General features: G+C 35.1%; 1 protein-coding gene across 1 annotated transcript in view; it reads left to right on the top strand.

The window, feature by feature from the left end:
• ABCB7 (ATP binding cassette subfamily B member 7) overlaps window positions 1–20,441 on the top strand; it is a 113,596-nt gene that overhangs the window by 32,750 nt on the left and 60,405 nt on the right. Inside the window, exons 2-3 of the mRNA XM_005614282.4 lie at window positions 15,009–15,086; window positions 17,165–17,251. Coding sequence (XP_005614339.3) covers window positions 15,009–15,086; window positions 17,165–17,251 — 165 coding nt within the window. The remainder of the gene's footprint in view (window positions 1–15,008; window positions 15,087–17,164; window positions 17,252–20,441) is intronic.

Genomic DNA, 20,441 nt, shown 5'->3' with positions numbered 1-20,441 from the left:
TTTGGGCTTTATTTCTAAAATATGTTTCCTTTTATTTCTAATTCTTTCTTGAGTTCTCTCATCTTATTTCTGAGTTTACCCTATTTTCATTTATATTCTTTTATATATTGTGTCTTTTTCTTAATTTCTAGCTTATTTTGAGATAATTTATACTTTTGATCTGTTTTATAAGCATGTCTTTTTGTTGTGCTTTTCTTGTCTATAGCACTATCATTCTGTTCATTATTTTGTATTTCTTATGCTAACTTTGTACAGAGTTTAATCTTGATAGTTTTCTGTTGCTTATTTTTATGTGAAATGACTTTACCTGATCTTTTAGATGGAGGGTGACTTACGCTAGCTTTTCTAACGTCATAGAGCTCCCTTTTGTGCTGTTTTCAGCGATACTCTGTCTCTCTTCCCCTTCCTTACTTTTATCTAGGCCTTCTTTTCTTTTGTTTCTATTGTCCTTGCCCTGCCCAATTTTAATTCCACTTCCAGCAGTTTCTCCTCATTGTGTCCTGAAAGGGAGCCTTTGTTGGTCAATTTTGAGAGTTCTTTAGATTAGACTGCTCCAGCTCCTTCAGAACTTATTATCCCAGATCCCTTGCATTCATCCACTATTGGAATGGACAAAAGCCTTTCCATTTTCACCTACTGTTCCTAATTTGGCCACTGTGTTTTCCAGTGAGTACTATATGGGTTTTCTCCTAGTCTCAAGTATGACTATGGCCTCTGCTTATTACCACACAAATTCTGATACCATGCAGATCATGTGGCTGTTGGTGGTTTCTCTCCTTGTGCTTATATTTTGAGGTTCAAGGGGATTTCTTATGTCCTAATTTTGTTGTAAATATTGTTCATAAGTTCTGTTCTTGGTTTTGTGTAGTTATTCTGTTTGGAATGTGAGAATTCAAGAAGATGAAAATATTATGCTTTCACTGCTCTGTCATCTTCTTCATCAAATGAATTTTAACTTTTTTTCCTTATTGTGGTAAAAAACAGCTTGAGATCTGCCGTCTTAACAAGTTTCTAAGTGTGCAGTACAAGATTGTTAACTTTAAGCACAAGGTTTTACAGGAAATCTCTAGGACTTTTTCACTTTGCATAACTGAACCTTTTATACCTATTGAACAGCAATTTCCCATTTCCTCCTCCCCCCAACCCCTGGCAACCAACATTCTACTTTCTGCCTCTATGAGTTTGACTACTTTAGATACATATTCTAATTGGAACCATGCAGTATTTATCCTTCTGTGAGTGGATTATTCCACTTAGCATGATATCCCCCAGGTTCATCCATGTTGCCACACATGACAGGATAAAAAATATTCCATTGTATGTATTTACTACATTTTCTTTATCCATACATTGATGGACATTTAGGTTGTTTCCACATTTTTGCTGTTGTGAATAATGCTGCAGTGAATATGGGAGTGCAAACCAAATTCTGTGCCCAGAATGCCATCATATTTGAAAGACAGTTTAGTTGTATACAAAACTCTAGGTGTGACATTCTTTTCCTTCAATGCTCTGAAAATCCTACTCCATTGTCTTTTTGCATTCAGTCTAATTTGTTGAAAAGTCTGATGCTAATCTGTTTTTTTTTACTTTTGTTATTCTTTCAGGATTCTTTTAGAATATATTCTTTCACTTTGATATTCCAAAATTCTGTTATGAATATGTCTAGATTTTTTTTGTTATTTTTCTCTTGGCACTCTATATGCTCTTCCGATATGAGATCTTTCATCTTTAATTTGAACAAGGCCCATATCTCTTCCTCTGGTACCATCAAGTCATACCAGGAATGAGAGATACCATCCATCCCCATGGCTGCCGCTGATCTGGGGAATGGAGGATGGTAGGTGAGGATGCACAAATGCATAACACACTCTACTGAAATTTAGCAACTTCTTTCTTCATTACGTTCTCCCTCGTTATTATAGGTTGTTTTTATTGGATTACAAAGTTCTAATGAAGTTGTTTCTGTCAGTTTTTGACAGCGTAATCATTGCCTTAGTAGAGGTGCACATTTTTGGCATTCCATACTCTGCCGCTTTTGGTGATGTCACACTATTTTTAACATCACAATTGCATTGACGCTTTTACCAAAAACAAACAATGTTACCTGTGCCTTGTTAACAATAGAAACCTAGCCGTTTCAAGGTTATTGATCAGGAAGGTGACAGTAAATTCCACTATGTCTACAGATACTGTTGTTGTTAGTATCAATAAGGTTAGGAATGTGCATCTCCATTCCACCACTTACTAGCTATGGGAACTCAAGCAAAGCAGCCTTTCTGAGCCTTAGTATCTAGTCTGTAAAATGAGAATAATAATAATAGATACCTTGGGTTGTAGTGAAAATGAAATAAGATAATGTAGTGTTCAGTAGAAGATGAGTCAAATAGTAAGTGCTTAGTGAATGGTAGGTGCTATAGTTCTTACTAAAAATGATAGTAGTATAGGTGTTTCTAATCCACATTGCTTTATAATGCAGAAAACCTTAGCAAACCAAGATCAAAATGAAAATATGAAAATTGGATAAAATACTAACTACCCTGACCATCAGTGAATCTGCTATTCTGTTCTGGGCTAAGCATCTCCAGGTATGAACTAAAATTGAAGGCGTTTTGGGGACTGGATGATAGTGAGAAGGTAGTCAAGTTATCTCTTAACATTGCATTTGTCTTGCTGTGATATTTGTGCCTGCATCTGTCAGTTTTAGATTATAAACTCCTAAAGTGTAAGGATCATGTATTTAAATTTTTTGTTTTGTACAGTATGTAAGATAAAAACCTTTTTGTGTTACAATGGTGAATCCAGTTTAAGAAGGTTGATATGACAATTTAGAACAAGGTTTGTTTACTCTTGAAACATTTGAGCGAGACTTTAAGGCTCTAGGTGCTTCTCTTCAAGGCATTTAGGAAAAAACACAGCTCTTAAAATGCTTCTAAGAGAGCTGTCAGTTTTCTTCCTGGCATTATGTGAAATTAAGTGTTCTAACCATTTCATGAATTATGGTTACCTTATGAAATTTTGAAAGTGCAGTTGAAAAGAAGAGTGGATATTTTTAGAAAAAACTCTGACAGATTTTCAGGGCCCAAATAGATAAATGAGATAAATCAGAGGCAGCAAAATTGAGACATTTTTGTGTATGTATGTTTCAGGGAGTACAATATCTTTTGAAAGGTCCCTTTTTTCATTTGAGAAGCTAATTCAACTGTTTTGGGCAATATTGTGTTACCAGAAATACATAGTTGCATTCTGTATGATGTCTTTGTTCAATTAGACCATGAAGAGATAATAGAATAGAGGTTAGCAGCCTTCTCAGGTTTGAGTACCATTAGCAGTACTAAGCTAACAATTAGAAAATAGACATATAGAAGAGAATGAGAAATCTACAAACACATAAAAAGAGAGAGAATAGTAAGGAAATAAAGAGGAGAGACCCATGTTGAGGGGAGTGGCAGATAGCTATCAGCCCCAAATGCCCATGTTTACCTACTTCTGTAGTAGAAATTAACTTTTAGCATGCTAGAAAGAGACTATATAAGGATAAGGCAAAAGGAATTTAAAATCAACAAAACCAAATACCTTCTTTAAATTACCTTTTCCATCTAGTGCTCAGCAGGAACTCATTAGGTATCATTTATAAGCACTGGAGTTCAGTTTGTGTTTACATCAATATTCTCTTAGTCTGCACCTGTGTTAGAAGCAAAGAATATGTCACATATTTCCTACCAAAGGACTGACTGTGATCCGACTTTGTTGAAATGCTTATAAAGAAAACCAGGATATTTGGGATATGACTTGCATAGTGAGCCTTGCAGAATGACCCAAGTAAATGAAAATCCTATCTTGTATGAGGTTAGGGTAATTTTCTAGGTAATTTACTTGTCTGTGGCAATCTGACACATCCATAAAAAGCAAAAAACATAAATGAGCATTTATAGAAAAATGTAACTGAACAAAGTAGAAGGTCTGCTACTGGTTCGGATCTTCTAGCTATGGAACCTAGAGTTAAGAAATGTGCTTGAGAGTTCTCTCCCCAGTCCATATTAGTAAACATAAAGACTGAAAGCTGAAACTATGAAGTAGCAGAAAAGAGGTCCAATTCCACTTTCTCAGCTTCTTTCACATTATCTCAGCATTCTAGCTGCAGTGTGAAATGTGTGGTAATGTTTCCATTCTGTGCACAAACACAGTAGGGCTAGGAATCTTAGAAGTACTGACAGATTAATTCCAATTTTTTAAAGTTCCTGGGTTCTAATAAACTAGCCCAATGAAATAATTCACTATTAAATGTGTCTAAAATGCGCTGTTAGTGAATTATTCTTAATGTGATAAAGAAAGTTCTCTTTATGCATTTGTCCCCTAGTTTCATGATTTAAAAGGGATTGGGTCATCATCATGGTGGCAGAGATGCTTCCTTGGTCTTTCCCCTTCACTCTACAGTGAGTAAAGCATCCATAACTCAACAAAGGCTACATTGCCCAACACAGGATGCCAGAGAGACCTACACATCAGTACATACGAAGGTGGGTGGATTGGAACACATAGAGGTGGCAAACTGGGGGAACAGTGAATGTGGTGCCCAGGATCCTAGCCCCCTGGCTGTGGAGGCCAAGCCAGCCATGCTCAGCCACAGAGAACTTGGTGGGCAGCAGCTGAGGTGCATGTGAGACTCTGGCTTCTTAGCTGCAGCAGCATCTGTGGCCATGGGGAGCAGAGCAGCAATGGAGGTGGAACCCTGCAATCCCAGGCCCCTGCAGCTCAGAGCCAAGTAGAGCAGCAAGGTACGCACACAACTCTGACCTCTCAACTGCAGTGGCACCTGTGGCCACAAGGAAACAGCAACAATGGAGCGAGTGCTCTGCAAACCCAGCTCCATCTCCACCCTTCCCATAGCCCTGCCACAGAGGGGATGCTTCTGACCCAGGTGATCCCAGATACGGTAGAGGCATCACCATCCTTGTACCCTGGTGGAAAATGCAGTGACTGCAGCAACACCAGCAATAGCAAAGCATCAGTGACCCCAGAGGTACTGGTGGTGATGAGGAGGGTGCCAGCAACACCCCTAATAGAAGGGATGGAGAGTGGAAAGTGCCAAACTTCAAATATGCCAGAGGCAGCTCAGGTAACAGAAACCAAAAACTGGCACTATAGCGCCACCTACTGAAAAAAGAAAGGCCTCTAATATACAGCCAATTGAATAGTTAGAATCAAAACAAACATAGCTAAACCTAAATAAGAAAAGCATTTGCTATGACAAATGCACCAGCAGAGGAATGATTCATCAAGCACTATGAAAAGCCACCGTAACAGCATCACAGAAAGAAAATAACAGTTCCTCAGAAACCAAAGTCATGTAAGATTGTATCTGATAAAGAATTAAAAACAACTGTCATGAAGAAACTCAACAAGCTACAAGAAAGCTCAGAAATGGTGTCAGGAATAAAATTAATGCACAAAAGGAATATTTTACTAAACAGATCGAAACTCTGAAAAAGAACCAAATAAATTCTGGAGCTGAGGAACTCAATAAATGAGATGAAGAATGCATTAGAAAGCTTTGGAAATGGAGCAGACCATATGGAAGACAGACTTAGGAACCTCAAAGATAGAAACCTAGAAATGATGCAGGTAGAAGAGGAGAGAGAATTAAGATTTTTTTTAAATGTAGAAATTCAATGAGAATTCTCTGACTCCATTAGAAAGGGCAACATAAAGATAGTGGGTATTCCAGAAGGAGAAGAGAACTTATTTAAAGAACTAATAACTGAGAACTTCCTACACCTGGAAAAGGAACTGGATATACAAATACATGAAGCTAATAGAACACCCAATTACCTCAATTCAAAAAGATCTTCTGCAAGACAATAATGAAACTGTCAAAAGTCAATGGCAAAGGAAGAATATTAAAGGCAGCCAGGGAAGAAAAAACCAGTAACCTACGAGGGAACCCACATTAGTCCATCAGCAGATTTCTCAGCAGAAACTCTACAGGCCAGGAGAGAGTGGAGTGGTATATTCAAAAGATTGAAAAATAAAAACTATCAGTCAAGAATACTCTACCCAGCAAAGTTATCATCAGATATGAAGGAGAAATAAATGCTTTCCTAGAGAAACAAAAGCTGAGGGAATTCATCAACAGTAGAACTGCCTTACAAGAAATGTTGAAAGGATCTTTCCTACCTAAAGTGAAAAGGCAAAGGTACACAAAACATTGAGCAAGTGATAAATAGCCAAACAGAATCTGTATCTTGCAACTCTGTATCAGAATAGGTTGGTGAGCTCTTATTATAACATAAAGATTAAAGGGAAAGTCATTAAAAGCAACTGTAACCACTTTAATTTGATATTGAATTCACACCATAAAAAGGGATGATATGCAAGAGCAAAATCATAGAAGGGGAAGAGGAAAAGGATACAACCTATATAGGCAAATGAAGGTAAGATACTGTCAGCAGAAAAAGAACTGTTTTATCCATGAGACCTTTTATACAAACCTCATGGTATCCAAAAACAAAAGTTCAGAGCAGAGGCACAAAACACAAAAAAAGAGGAAACTGAGAAACATCACATAAAAACACCAAACTGAAATGGCAGACAAATACAAAGAAAAAGAAACAATGAAAATATAGAACAACCAGAAAACAAAAGATAAAATGGTAGGATTGTCATCATATTATCAGTAATCATCCTAGATATAAATGGATTGAATTTGCCAGTCAAAAGATACAGAGTGGCTGGATGGATTAGAAAACAAGACCCAACAATATGCTGCCTCCAGGAGACGCATCTCAGCTCTAAAGACAAACATAAGCTCAAAGTAAAGGGATGGAAGACAATACTCCAAGCAAATGGCAACTAAAAGAAAACAGGATATAAGCCATACTTATATCAGACAAATTAGACCTCAAGCCAAAAAAGATAACAAGAGACAAAGATGGACATTATGTAATGGTAAAGGGGACAATCCATGAAGAAGATGCAACATTTATTAATATATGTGCATCTAATATAGGAGCACTAAAATATATAAAACAATTATTAACAGATCTAAAGGGGTAAATTGACAGCACCACAATAATAGTAGGGGACTTTAATACCCCATTACATCAATGGATAGATCATCCAGACAGAAAGTCAGCAAGGAAGTATTGGCCTTAAATGAAACATTAGACCAGATGGACTTAATAGATATATATAAAACATTCCATCCCAAAGCAGCAGAATACACATTTTTCTCAAGTGAACATGGGACGTTTTCAAGGATAGACCATATATTGGGAAACAGAACATCTCCGAATAAATTTAAGAAGATTGAAATTATATCAAGCGTATTTTCTGACCACAACAGTATAAAAGTAGAAATAACCTACAAGAAGAAAGCTGGAAAAGTCATAAATATGTAGAGAATAAACAACATGCTACAGAACAATTATTGGATTAGTGAAGCAACCAAAAATTACCTGGAGACAAATAAAAATGAAAACTACGACATATCAAAATTTGTGGGATATAGTAAAAGTGGTTCTAAGAGGGAAGTTTATAGCAATACAGGCCTACCTCAAAAAACAAGAAAAATCTCAAACAATCTAACAGTACACTTAAGGGAACTAGAAAAAGAAGAACAAAGAAAGCTCAAAGTTTATAGAAGGGAGGCAATAATAAAAATCAGAGCAGGAATAAAGGAAATAGAGGCTAAAAAGACAATAGAAAACATTCATGAAACTAAGCTGGTTCTGAACTTGAAAAGATAAAATTCACAAACCTTTAGCTAGATCACTAAGAAAAAAAGGGAAGGCTCAAAAAAATGAAATCAGAAACAAAAGAAGAGAAATTACAATAGGTGCACCAGAACTGCAAAGGATCAATATAGGCTACTGTCAAAGGCTATATGTCATCAAAGTGGATAATCTAGAAGAAATGGATAACTTTTAGAATCATACAACCTTCCCAAAATGAATGAAGAAGAAATAGAGAATCTGAATAGACTAATCACTAGTAAGGAGATTGAAAGAGTAATCAAAAACCTCTGAAAAAACAAAAGTCCAGGACCAGATGACTTCTCTGGTGAATTCTATTAAACATTCAAAGAAGGTTTAATGCCTGTCTTTCTCAAACTCTAACAAAAAATTGAAGCGGAGGGCACATTTCCTCACTCATTTTAGCAGGCCAATATTACCCTGATACAAGAAAACAGACAAGGACAATGGAAAAAAGAAAAGTACAGGCCAGTATCACTGGTGAGCATAGATGCAAAAATCCTCAACAAAATATTAGCAAACCAAATATAACAATACAGTAAAAGAATCATACACCATGATCAAGTGGGATTTATTCCAGGGATGCAAGGATGATTCAACCTCTGCAAATCAATCGTTGTGCTACATCAGATTAACAAAATAAAGAATAAAAATCATATGATCATCTCAATAGATACAGAGAAAGCATTTTACAAGATTCAGCATCCATTTCTGATAAAAACTCTCAATAAAATGGGTATAGAAGGAAAATACAACATAACAAAGGGCATATATGACAAACCCACACCTAATATCATAGTCAATGGTGAAAAACTGAAAGCTGTCCGTTATAGAAGAAGAGCAAGACAAGGATGCCCGCTCTTGCCTCTTATTCAACATGGTATTGGAAGTCTTAGCCACGGCAGTTAGGCAAGAGAAAGAAATAAAAGGCTACTGAATTGGAAAGGAAGAATAAAAGTGTCACTATTCATGTATGACATAATTTTGTATATAGAAAACCTTAAAGAAGCCACCAAAAATCTATTAGAAATAATAAATGAATACTTTAAAGTTGCAGGGTACAAAATCAAAATGCAAAAATCAGTTGCATTTCTTATATGCTTGCAATGAACTAGCAGAAAGAGAAATAAAGTAAGCAATCTCATTTACAATCACAACAAAGAGAGTAAAATACCTAGGAATAAATTTAACCAATGAAGTGAAAGACCTGTACATGGAAAACTATAAGACATTGTTGAAAGAAATCGAAGAAGACAAAGAAATGGAAAGATAGTCCATGCTCTTGGATTGGAAGAATTAACATAGTTACAATGTCCATATTACCTAAAGCAGTCTACAGATTCAGTGCAATCCCTATCAGAATCCCAGTGATATTTTTCACAGAAATAGAACAAAGAAACCGAAAATTTATATGAAACAACGGAAGACCCTGGATAACCAAAGCCATCCCGATTAAAAAACAAACTAAGCTGTGGAGGCATCACACTCCCAGATTTCAAAGTATGTTAGATAGCTATAGTAAACAAAACAGCATGGTAATGTCAGACATATGGACACACAGATCAGTGGAACAGAATTGAGAGTCCATAAATAAACCCACACATCTGTGGACAGCTAATTTTCAACAAAGGAGCTGAGAATGTACAGTGGAGAAAGGAAATTCTCTTCAATAAATGGTTTGGAAAAACTGGACATCCACATGCAAAAGAATGAAACTAGACCACTATTTTACACCATACAAAGAAATTTACTTAAAATAGATTAAAGACTTGAGTGTAAGACCTGACACCATAAAACTCTTTGAAGAAAACATAGACAGTACAGTCTGACATCAGTCTTAGCAGTATCTTTTTGAATATATCTCCTCAGGCAAGGAAACTAGAGCAGAAATAAACGAATGAGACTACATCAAACTCAAAAGCTTCTGCACACAAAGGAAACCATCAACAAAACAAAAAGGCAGCCTGCTGGTTGGGGGAAGATTTTTGCAAATCATACATCCAATAAGAACTTACTATCCAAAATATGTAAAGTACTCATACAACTCAACAACAACAAAAATAAGCAGCCCAATTAAAAAATGGGCAGAGGATCTGAACAGAAGATTTTTTCCAAAGAAGATATACAGATGGCCAACCAGCACATGAGAAGATGTTCAACATCACTAATCATTAGGGAAATGAGAATCAAAACCACAGTGAGATACCACTTCATGTCTGTCAGAATGGCTGTTATTAAAAAGATAAGAAATAACAAGTGTTGGAGAGGATGTGGAGAAAGGAGAACCCTCATACACTGCTGATGGGCGTGTAAATTGGTCCAGCTATTATTGAAAACAGTATGGAGATTCTTCAAAAAAATAAGAATAGAACTACCATACAATCCAGCTATTCCACCTCTTGCTATTTATCCAAAGAATATGAAACACTCATTTGAAAAGGTATATGCACCCCATGTTCATTGCAGCATTATTTACAATAGCCAAGACATGGAAACGACTAACGTGCCCATCGATGGATGAACAGATAAAGAAGATGTGGTATATTTGTACAATGGAATGCTACTTAGTCATAAAAACAATGAACTTTTGCCATTTGCAACAACGTGGATGAACCTTGAGGGTATTATGCTAAGTGAAGTAAGTCAGACAGAGAAAGACAAAACTGTCTGATTTCACTGACATGTGGAAGATAAAAAAAAAAAAGAAAAGAAACACATAGATACAGAGAACACATTGGTGGTTACCAGAGAGGAAGAGGAGTAGGATAGGGCAAAAGGGGTAAAGGGAGATATTTGTCCAGTGACAGAATGGAAGTATACTTTTGGCGGTGAACACAATGTAGTGTATACTGTAGTCGAATTATAATGATGTACACCTGAAATCTATATAATGTTATAAACCAGTGTTACCTCAGTAAAAAAAAGATGAATTGGTTCTGAAGTCTTTTCTTACCTTTTAATATTCAGTCATTGGTTTTTATTGCTATGAATTTGGCAAACGCCTTGTAATTCTTTGTTGCTGTATTAGCAAACAGCATGGCATCTCACACCACTTAGCCGAAACATATGAAGCAATGACCAAGTTTTGTGATGACAAAAATGTCATGATAAATGAGTTTCTTATCTGAATGGGAGCCATTTCTAATCTTTCTTCACAGAAGTTGCCTAAACAAACATAAATATTCTCTGAAGAGTTTTTGTACCTCTGCTAAATGGGCCTTGCTGCTGATGTTGTTCCCCCAGAGATGTGAAAATTTTGTAGGTAAAAGGAAAACTGGTTGAGGAAGAGGGGAATTCTGTGGATATTTTTTGTTCATAAGTTGTTTTTTTGTGATGGTGGTGGTGACTAATTTTTGGTGGAGGTGCTTTGTTTTGTTATGGTATTCTCAGAGTCCTTAGAGGCAGCAGAGATTTTAGAAATTATGTAGAAATTATTTAAGAATTTATCTAGGCGTCAGCACTCTGTGGCCCTTGGGCCAAATCCAATATGCCACTTATTTTTGCAAGACCTCTATGCTAAGAGGTTAACATATGTTGATGGTTGGGAAAAGAATTAAAAGAATAATTTTTCAGTGACAATTATATGAAATTCAAATTTCAGTGTCTCTAAATAAAGTTTTATTTGAACACAGCCACATTCATTCTTTTATGTATTATCCATGGCTGCTTTTGTGCTACAGTGTCAGAGTTGAGTAGTTGTGACAGAGATTATATGCCTGCAAACCCTGCAATATTTACTATCTGGCCCTTTAGAGAAAAAAAGTTTGCCAACCCCTATTCTAGAGTCATCAAATTTTATAGCAATGGAATTCAACCTGATGATTTTGTGGCTTAATGAATGAAGACTCAAGTGACGTGAGCTGTCCAAAATCCTTATGCTGTGCTGCCATTTATTCGTTCATTCTACAAGCGTTTATTGAATGTGTAACACAGAGAAGGAAATCCTTTATCCTTCAACTTTCAGCTGAGGAACATAGTTACAAAATCTAAGTCATCAGTCTACCATTTTATCCTCCTCTCCCCTCTCTTCCCTTCTACCCCCTCTCACCCTCTCCCCCACTCCCCTCCCCCTTCTCTTCCCCCCCTTTTCCTCCCCTACCCCTTTCCCCTTCTCTCCCTCTCAGCTAGTTTCTAGACAGTTGGGAAGAAAACCTGGTTTAAATAACATTCATCTCAAACTTTTATGCTTTTAAAGTAAGTTAAATGTAATTTTGAATTATAACAGTTTGTCTTTAGAAATGTATTCAGAGCTTAATTTTAAATGTTTTAGGTTTTGGAATGATCAGATGATAACAATATTTGCACACGACTACTTGATACTGTTAAGCTTTACATACATCGTGGATGGCTAGTGGTAAACTTAGTTTTGCTTCCAAGGCTTCAGAAATGCAGAATATATAATTGACTCCAAAATTCCTGATTGGTTGATGATTTATAAGTTGTTCTTTAATCTCTTTTTATTATTAGGTAATTCTTCAAGTGTCATAAACACTGAACATGAATTATGAAAGTTAACTATTATAAAATAGGATGCAATCATATCTGGTAATTAAAGAAGTTATTTAATAGGATTATTTTTAGTAAAAATTAAATTTTTACTTTAAAGGGAGAATGCAGTCGTAATGGAATTGCTTTAAATTTTATTAGCCACCTCGTTTTGGTCTTGGCCTCATATATGTTGAGGTAGTTCTGTCTGCTAGATTGATGGTTTTAGTGTTGATATTCTTTTTATAAATATTTATTGAGTGTCTACATGGAGCAAGATACTGTGCCTATACAACTGTCTGTCAAAGATTAATATTTCTAATGATTAGTAGATGAATAGTGCTGATCTAAATGATTATTATTACACTCAGCAGCCACAGAATCCTTCCTTAACTTTTAGGTTCTTCCAGAATTTCTTCCTTTTTAGATAAAATAAACGTGACTCTCCAGTGTAAACATTTTAACTTATCTGCCTCTTCATATGGACTGGGAGGTTGTCATTATTAGTATACTGCATTTATTTGCTATCTGTGCATATCGATCATGTCTGTTATCTTCAGCAGTATATGGGTTATTGCTTTGTGTGTCTTTGGAGGGATGGTGTTATAAATAAGTTCAGATGCTAGATTTATTGTAGAAATAGATTATAATCTACTCAGTTAAGATTTTTTAAATCCAGTTAATATCAGCAGACTTTTCGTTTAATTCCATAAAAATCATAGAATTTGAGAGTTGAAAGGGACCTTAGAGGGCATCTAATCCAACCCTCTAATGTTCAAATCAAGTTTCACAGAATTAAGCATCTTGTTTTCCCTTGTTGCCCACCTCCATTTTTAAGCGAAAGGTTTTTTTTGCTGTAAACTCTTCTTCTTTCAGGGTTTTAAAAATAGAAATAGTCCCTAAGTTACAAATGCATCATGTTTCAGAGGTGTCTGTAAGTTTGTTGTTTAAAACTCAGAACATTTTTCCATAGGAATGATATTTTAAATAGTGGTGAGAATAGCCGTCAAAAGGAGTTAACCCATTATGAGGCTTATTTTTCATTTTGCAATGAAAGATGTTTTAAATAATTAATGCTAATACTCTCTGGGGAACCAGGAGGAGATGGCATTGTAGAGGTGCCTGTTGGGGCTTTGTTTTCATTTGTTATTTCTTAGGCTTGTGTAGTGAGTACACTTTTGTTCATTATATTGTTTTCTAGGTTTTCACATGCCTCAAATAGTTTGTAATTTTAACAATGCTATTTTGGTACTAGAAGTTCAGTTTGAATATGAACATTTAAAAATTACTTACCTTGAATCCTGATGCTTAAGGGAAAAATAGTTTGATTATAGAAGGATAAAGAGAGAGCTAGAATTTCTGAAGGGGATTTATGAGTACTTTCAAGGGCCTAGACTTTATGGTACATTGTCTCTATTTTGACCAATATCACTTCAGAATGTATGTTTTTACTGTTAATTTGAGTGTATCACTGACATTCATCTTTTACCTGTTGGCCGTATATAGGTATGGTTTTGAGAAAAAGGAGAGAAGAAGGTAGATAGTATTTTACTTGAGATAACTGGAAAAATTTTGGAAGGCAAAGAAGATTAAATTGAATATGCATGTGCAAACATGCATGATCATGCTTGATGTGCAGTTACTTGAAGTGGGGGCTTATGAAAAACAGGAAAGTGAAGGGGTAAAGCTTGTATGAGGTCTTAGTATGGAGAAAGGCAGTGAGGAAAGCAATTGAGTTAAGCACCAGAAAGGCATAATTGACGGTGGATGGCTTGTGGAGGTTTGAGGGTACATGGAGTGGTGTAGGAAATTGGATTTGGCAAGACAGTATGCAAACAGCCATTAGTACTTTTGAAATTTTTGTAATTCAGGGACTGCCTTATATATTTACAAATATACATAAGCAGAAATCAACTACTGTTCAGTTACATTTTAGAAAAAAACTGAGTTAATTTTCTCAGTAAGTTGGTTAGTTTTTTTGTATATGGAGGTTGTTTTTTGGTTGATTTCACTTTTGCTCTTTTGAAGCATACAGTGTTAACTTTTATATTCAGACATTAATCTATTTGTATAACTCATTTATAGCTTAAGGAAAGCCTAAGTATTATCTGCCTTTTGGGAGAGACTTGACCCAAGAAGCCAGTTTTTCCTCACTAAATTGATGTTACATTTCAGAAGATTGTGTGTCCATTTTACAGATGTCTATCTGATACTATCTTGGAGAGGTTCTTTATTCTGCCTTCCTTCAACTCTGGTTTTGGAACATTATCAAGACAAAAAATTGGCTGAAGGAATCTTTCATTGGAGTCCAACAGTTAGGTACATAAAAGTATTTGGCAAAACTGATCTTGTGATCAATATCTAAATTTAGCATTCAGATTAAGACTAAAGAGGGAACAGACACAAGGTAGGGCATAATAGAATACAGTAAAGGGAATTAGTAAAGGGAGGAGTGTTTGAAAAGGGCATAAAAGCCATTTAAGAAAGAAATGGGGTTGAAGACTGGCAGCTTTAAGAAACAAAGACAGAGAAACCTAGAGAAAGAGGGCAAAAAGAAAATAGTTTGACACTTTTAATGAATAATATGTGACCTTATACGTGAACCACACATTTTATTTTTAATCTTTTTAGGCATGTATTAAAAGCGTAACCATCTCTCTAACACTCACTATGGTTTTAATTTTATGTATATTTATATGCAACAAAGGAAATCTTTGAATATTTACTGTCCACTCTGAAACTTCTTCCCCCTTTTTTTCTCTTCTGCAGATCCTGGAGTCATTAAGACGTACCACATGGCAGGGACTGGGGAAAGGCAATTCAAGACAGTTATTAGATGCCACAAGGGTAAGACTTAGCAGACACTTCTTCCATGTATAACTAGGAAAAATGTGCAAGCCCTTGAAGCATTTTCCAATTTACAGTACATATTTTATATTTCCCAAATAGTTTCCCTTTTCATGTTTTTCTAAATACTAGCAAGATGAATAACAAGGTATGTTTCTGCTACTGGAAATGAAGATAGCATTCTGCTACTGAAAATGGAGAAAGAAATCTTGATATTTTTCTACCCCTGGAGAAATCTGTCTAAATCTCTCGAGATCAATGCCAATGAGAGTAACATTTTCAGAAAGCTTTTATAAACGTAATGGCAGTTTGTTGACGCTTAAATTTATCCTGGTAATTTGTATCTGATGTATGGAATGCTGTAAGTTTTTCAAGTGAACAAAGTTTCTTTACCTTGTAAAACGTTCAAATAGCAGAAAATCAAGGGACTCTAAGCTTTTTAGAGCCCCTGGGGTAAGTGATGCTGGGTTTACATGTTGATGAGGGTTATTTTTCATTACTAATGTAAGTGAAAGACATTTTTAAAAATTATCAGTGCTTTAAAATGAGACAAGTAAATCTCCAAGACAGAAAAAGACTAGAAAATTAGAAGATGGTCTAAATCCTGAGTACTTCTTTTATTTTTTCTTTCTGATTAATAATTATTTGCCATTTAGGTACAAGGCATTGTTCTAATTTATACAGAGGCCATAGAAATGAATTAAATTTTCCATTATTAAATTAAAGTTTTGAGTTACGGGAGAATGTTCAATCTTCTCATTGTTCATGACACCACTAAGTTTGTTTATACTTTAATCTTTTGTTTTGTTGAAGACCTCGTTATCTTGTGTGGTATTCACCAGATCCCTTGATATAACTTGTTGTTCAGTCTTTCAGAAGAAAAAAATGTCACAAAAAGACATCGTCACACTAAAAATTACCTTTTGAGTTTTTCCCTTTAAAAATGCTTTAAGATTGTTGTTCTAAAGATCAATAACCCATTTATGGCAGTTACTTCTTGTGTCTCAACTGGTGAGAACAAGAAGGCACTTTTGCTTTTTATAATTCCATTTTCATAGCTTGGCCCAGAGCTGATACTGGTATGATTCGGTATTGATACACATTTGTGTTTGTAAAAAACTGTACCCTCATTCATTAATTATTGATTATTGTGGCTGCTGAAGAAGTATTATTATATCCATGTACTTCATTAAGTATTTTGTAATTGAGGAAATACTTTAAATATTAGCAAGCGTAAATTTTAAGCCTAATCTTTACTATCTTGTTAACTGTTATATTTTATCAAATGATTTATTCCTTTTTCTCTAACCTGAGCAATGATCTTAAGGCTTTTAAAAAAAATGTAATAGACAAGATGTTTGCATATTTTCAAGGCTCGTTGGCAGATAGCTCTATTTTATAAACTAATCCAACAAGCATTGAAATCTAACTTGCTCATGTTCAAGACACTGTGGTATGTGCCCTGGGAGATACAAGCATAAGAGAGACTGTCCCTAATCTTAAGAAATTACCATGTAATAGAAAAGACAAAACGTGTATGCAAATTACTATAGCATAAGGTAAGACTGTGAAGTATTAAAAAATACTTTGTCTCTAAGTATACATGAGTCAGAATAATAAGAAAAAGAGTCAGTTATGTAAAATCAACTGCATTAAATTGTAAAGCAAAAATGTATACACGTGGAAAGCAAATGGGATATAATTAATTAACTGTATAATGTACTTTGCTTGCCAATGATAGAGTAACAGATTACACAGTACTATAGTAGCTAATGACAGTAAGAAAGCCAGTATTAGTCAAATAGAAGCATAATACAAGTTTAATATTTTAAACATTAATTTCAGAAGCTATTTAGAGAAAGTAACTTCTGTATGAGTATTTGTTATATCTCAATATTCTTTGTATAAATGTATCTGTAAGCTAATAGGAAGATGTTTTGCTTTGCTATGCTAGGCTAAAAGCTATGCCTCTGAATTTGTTTGGGGGAAATTCATTAAATTATGCAGTCTAAATCAGATTTTTAAAGATCTGAAATTTTGTAGTAGCTAATGGACCGCTTGGTATCATCTTCAACTAGGCTCTCCAGGCATGGCCGCTGATAGAAAGAAGGACATGTTGGCATGGTCATGCAGGAGGAGGACTCCACACCGACCCGAAAGAAGGGGTAAGAGCCAATAAAAAGTAACTGGAAATTCTTATAGATGAATTGTGCTTATGTAGAAGATGTATATATTCCAGATTATTATGTTCCAGAATATTTGGTTGACTCATGTAACTGCAGATTTTCCAATACAAAACCATATGAATTGACCATGGTTATGTAGATGAGATTTTTCTCAGGCTCATACAAAAAAATTCATGATTGGCCAAAAAAAGAAGTTAGTTATCAACCTAAACATTTTAGTTCTTTATTTAAAATAGCATAGGTTGAGGTTATTTGTTATAATGTAATCTAGCCTTATTAATAAATAGGTAAATTAGATTTAGCACTTACAAGTAATTTGTGTGTGTGTTTAAGGTTACTGTTTTCCCTTCTATACACTTAGTTTAGAAAGATCTCAGAATGTCCTCTAGCTTCATGGTAAACCCTCCATGATCCTTTTATTTAATTATCCATATTCTTTATCATCATCATCATCTTTTTTTTTTTTTAAAGATTGGCACTTGAGCTAAATCTGTTGCCAGTCTTTTTCTTTTTTTCTTCTTCTCCCCAAAGCCCCCCTGTACATAGTTGTATATTCTAGTTGTGAGCATCTCTGGTTGTGCTATGGGGGACGCCACCTCAGCATAGCCTGATGAGCAGTGCCATGTCCATACTCAGGGTCTGAACTAGCAAAACCCCAGGCCACCGAAGCAGAGCCTATGAACTTAACCCCTCAGCCATGGGGCCAGCCCCTGTCATCATCATTATTATCAACATACAGGCAAGCTAATATAGGGCCACTGAAATCAAAAGATTTGATTGGACTATACTTTTTTAGGAGAATGAAAATGTCATTGGAATACTGTTATACAATTCTCCATCTGATCTTCTTTCTCTGGGTTTGCCTTAGTTTTCTTCCTCTGCCTTGACTCAACCAATCTATGTGTGGTATCTCTAGGTAGAAATGATATTTTAAGGTTATTGGCAAGTGAACAAATTTCATGTAAAAATGCTCTCTAAATTGTAGACAGATAAATGAATATTAGTTGTTTTATTGGTGGGAGATGATTGGTAGGAAAAGCTTTCCAGTGCTTTTCACCGTTTCTTTAATCTCCAAGTAACTTCTTTCTTTCATGCAAGTCAAAACACATTGCATTCATGTTTCTATCCCATTTTTGTATATTACTATTCTTCATGGCTATCTTTAGAAAAAGCCAATTGTAAAATAGAATTTTGGAAAGTTAATACAAATATTGAGATTTGTTTATCCATTTATTAGTCTTTGGCATGATATTTGCCAGCTTTTGGGATTGTCCGTCATCAAGGCCTCTTAAGATTAGTTGCAAATAATGTTCTAAACACACCAAAAATATGTTGACTAATAAAGGAAAAGCAGACACTTCTCTTAGACTCAAGCAATATAAACTTCAAGATACTTTCTTTATTCTCCAATAAAATAAAACAAAGTAAAAACCATTGTAATACTTTATGTTTGGTCTCTTCTTTGTCCTCTGTTCCCTGTTAGCTTTGTGTTACATTAGCCTTGTTAGCTAAAAGGTATCATTGAGTAATAGAGCTTGAAGTCCACATCAGAAAAGAGGCAGTATGGACTTGTAGTTAAGAGCCTGAGCTCTGGAGCCAGACTGCCTACATCACTTGCTAGTGGAATGACCTTGGGCAGGTTACTTAATCTCTTTGTGTATCAGTTTCTTCATCTGTAAAATGGTGGTGATAATCATACCAAAGAGGATTTAAATAAGTTAACTCTTCAGACCATGTAAAGCTCTTAAATAGTGCCTGGCACATAGTACGTGTTCAATAAATATTAGCTGCTGTTACTATAAAGTGAGATTTTAAGTCCTGTCCCCTACCATTATCTATTCATTTAAAAAGTATGTATTGAATACCTGCTTTGTGCATAACTCTGTTAAGTACTAGAGATAAAATAATGAACAAGCCACACTCCCTGCTGTCCAGAAACTTACCAGTTTAAATGGCAGAACATCTAAACTACCATGTAGAAATTTTATCACTCTGACAAATCATAGATTTTACCTTATAACCAAATGATATCTCTACTGCTTTTCTTTTTATACATTTCCACTTGTATGGAGCTTAACAACTATTAATAAGCATTAATAATTCTCAGAAAGTATTTAAATCATCTGTTAATCCAGTGTGGCTATAGTAAAGGGATTGTGAAAAAAAAGTAGCAATTTCAATATTTGGAAGCTCATATTTTTAAAATAAATGAATTAACTTGTTTTATAATGGAATCAGATTTTTAAAGGATTTTAGAGCTTTATTCCTGCATTTAAACTTTTTATATGTGCCTCTTTTGAAGAAGCATCTGTTAGTAAATTTAGTTAATCCTGTGCTCACAATAAGAACATGAATAAGAAGAAGACATTGCTTGACATACTTTTTTTATGTTAGAAACATATCTTCATTCATTGGATATAGTCAGAAGCTAGCAGTATTAAAAGAGAGATTAGCACTGACTGGAGCAATCAGAGAGCTGTGGTATAATCTTGATATAATCAGAAGAAGTGAAACAGCAACTTGGAATATTAAAAGTTGGAGGATTGGGGAGATAATGGAATAATGAATCTCCAGGCTTGTTAAAATGAGTAGACACAGACCAGTGGAGAAGAGTACCTGAATGACATGAAGAGACTGTTTCCTAGCTCTGATTTCATCCATCATTATGCAGCCCTATGATCTTTATTAATTTATCATCTAACTTCCCTTTGGGATAGAGAATTCACTGACTGGCCAATGCGAATATCAGTCAGCTTGGTAGTTATTTTCTATTATAAATTATTAAATTGACTATTGAATACAAATCCATCTCATATGGAGCATAAGCCATTTTTTCTTAGGGCCTTTTCACTGCTAGATAAGCTCTTTGTTGTGGTTTCAGACCAACAGCTTGGAAAATAAACCTTGAGGTATATTTCGATGTTTTGAAATTTATAGAGGCTTGCCTTGTTTCCCAACATATGGTCTATCCTTGAGTGATCCATGCGCACTTGAGAAGAATGTGTATTCTGCTGTTTTTGGATGGAGTGTTCTATATATGTCTATTAAGTCCAACTGTTCTAGCTTTTCATTAATTCCACTGTTTCCTTGTTGATTTTCTGTCTGGATGGTCTGTCCAATGATGTGAGTGGGGTGTTGCACTCTCCTACTATTATTGTGTTATTTTTGA

Source organism: Equus caballus, chromosome X, assembly GCF_041296265.1.
Source record: "Equus caballus isolate H_3958 breed thoroughbred chromosome X, TB-T2T, whole genome shotgun sequence".
Taxonomy (NCBI): Eukaryota; Metazoa; Chordata; class Mammalia; order Perissodactyla; family Equidae; genus Equus; species Equus caballus.
Note: the sequence above shows the minus strand (reverse complement) of the source record. Positions and strands in the feature narration are given on the sequence as shown.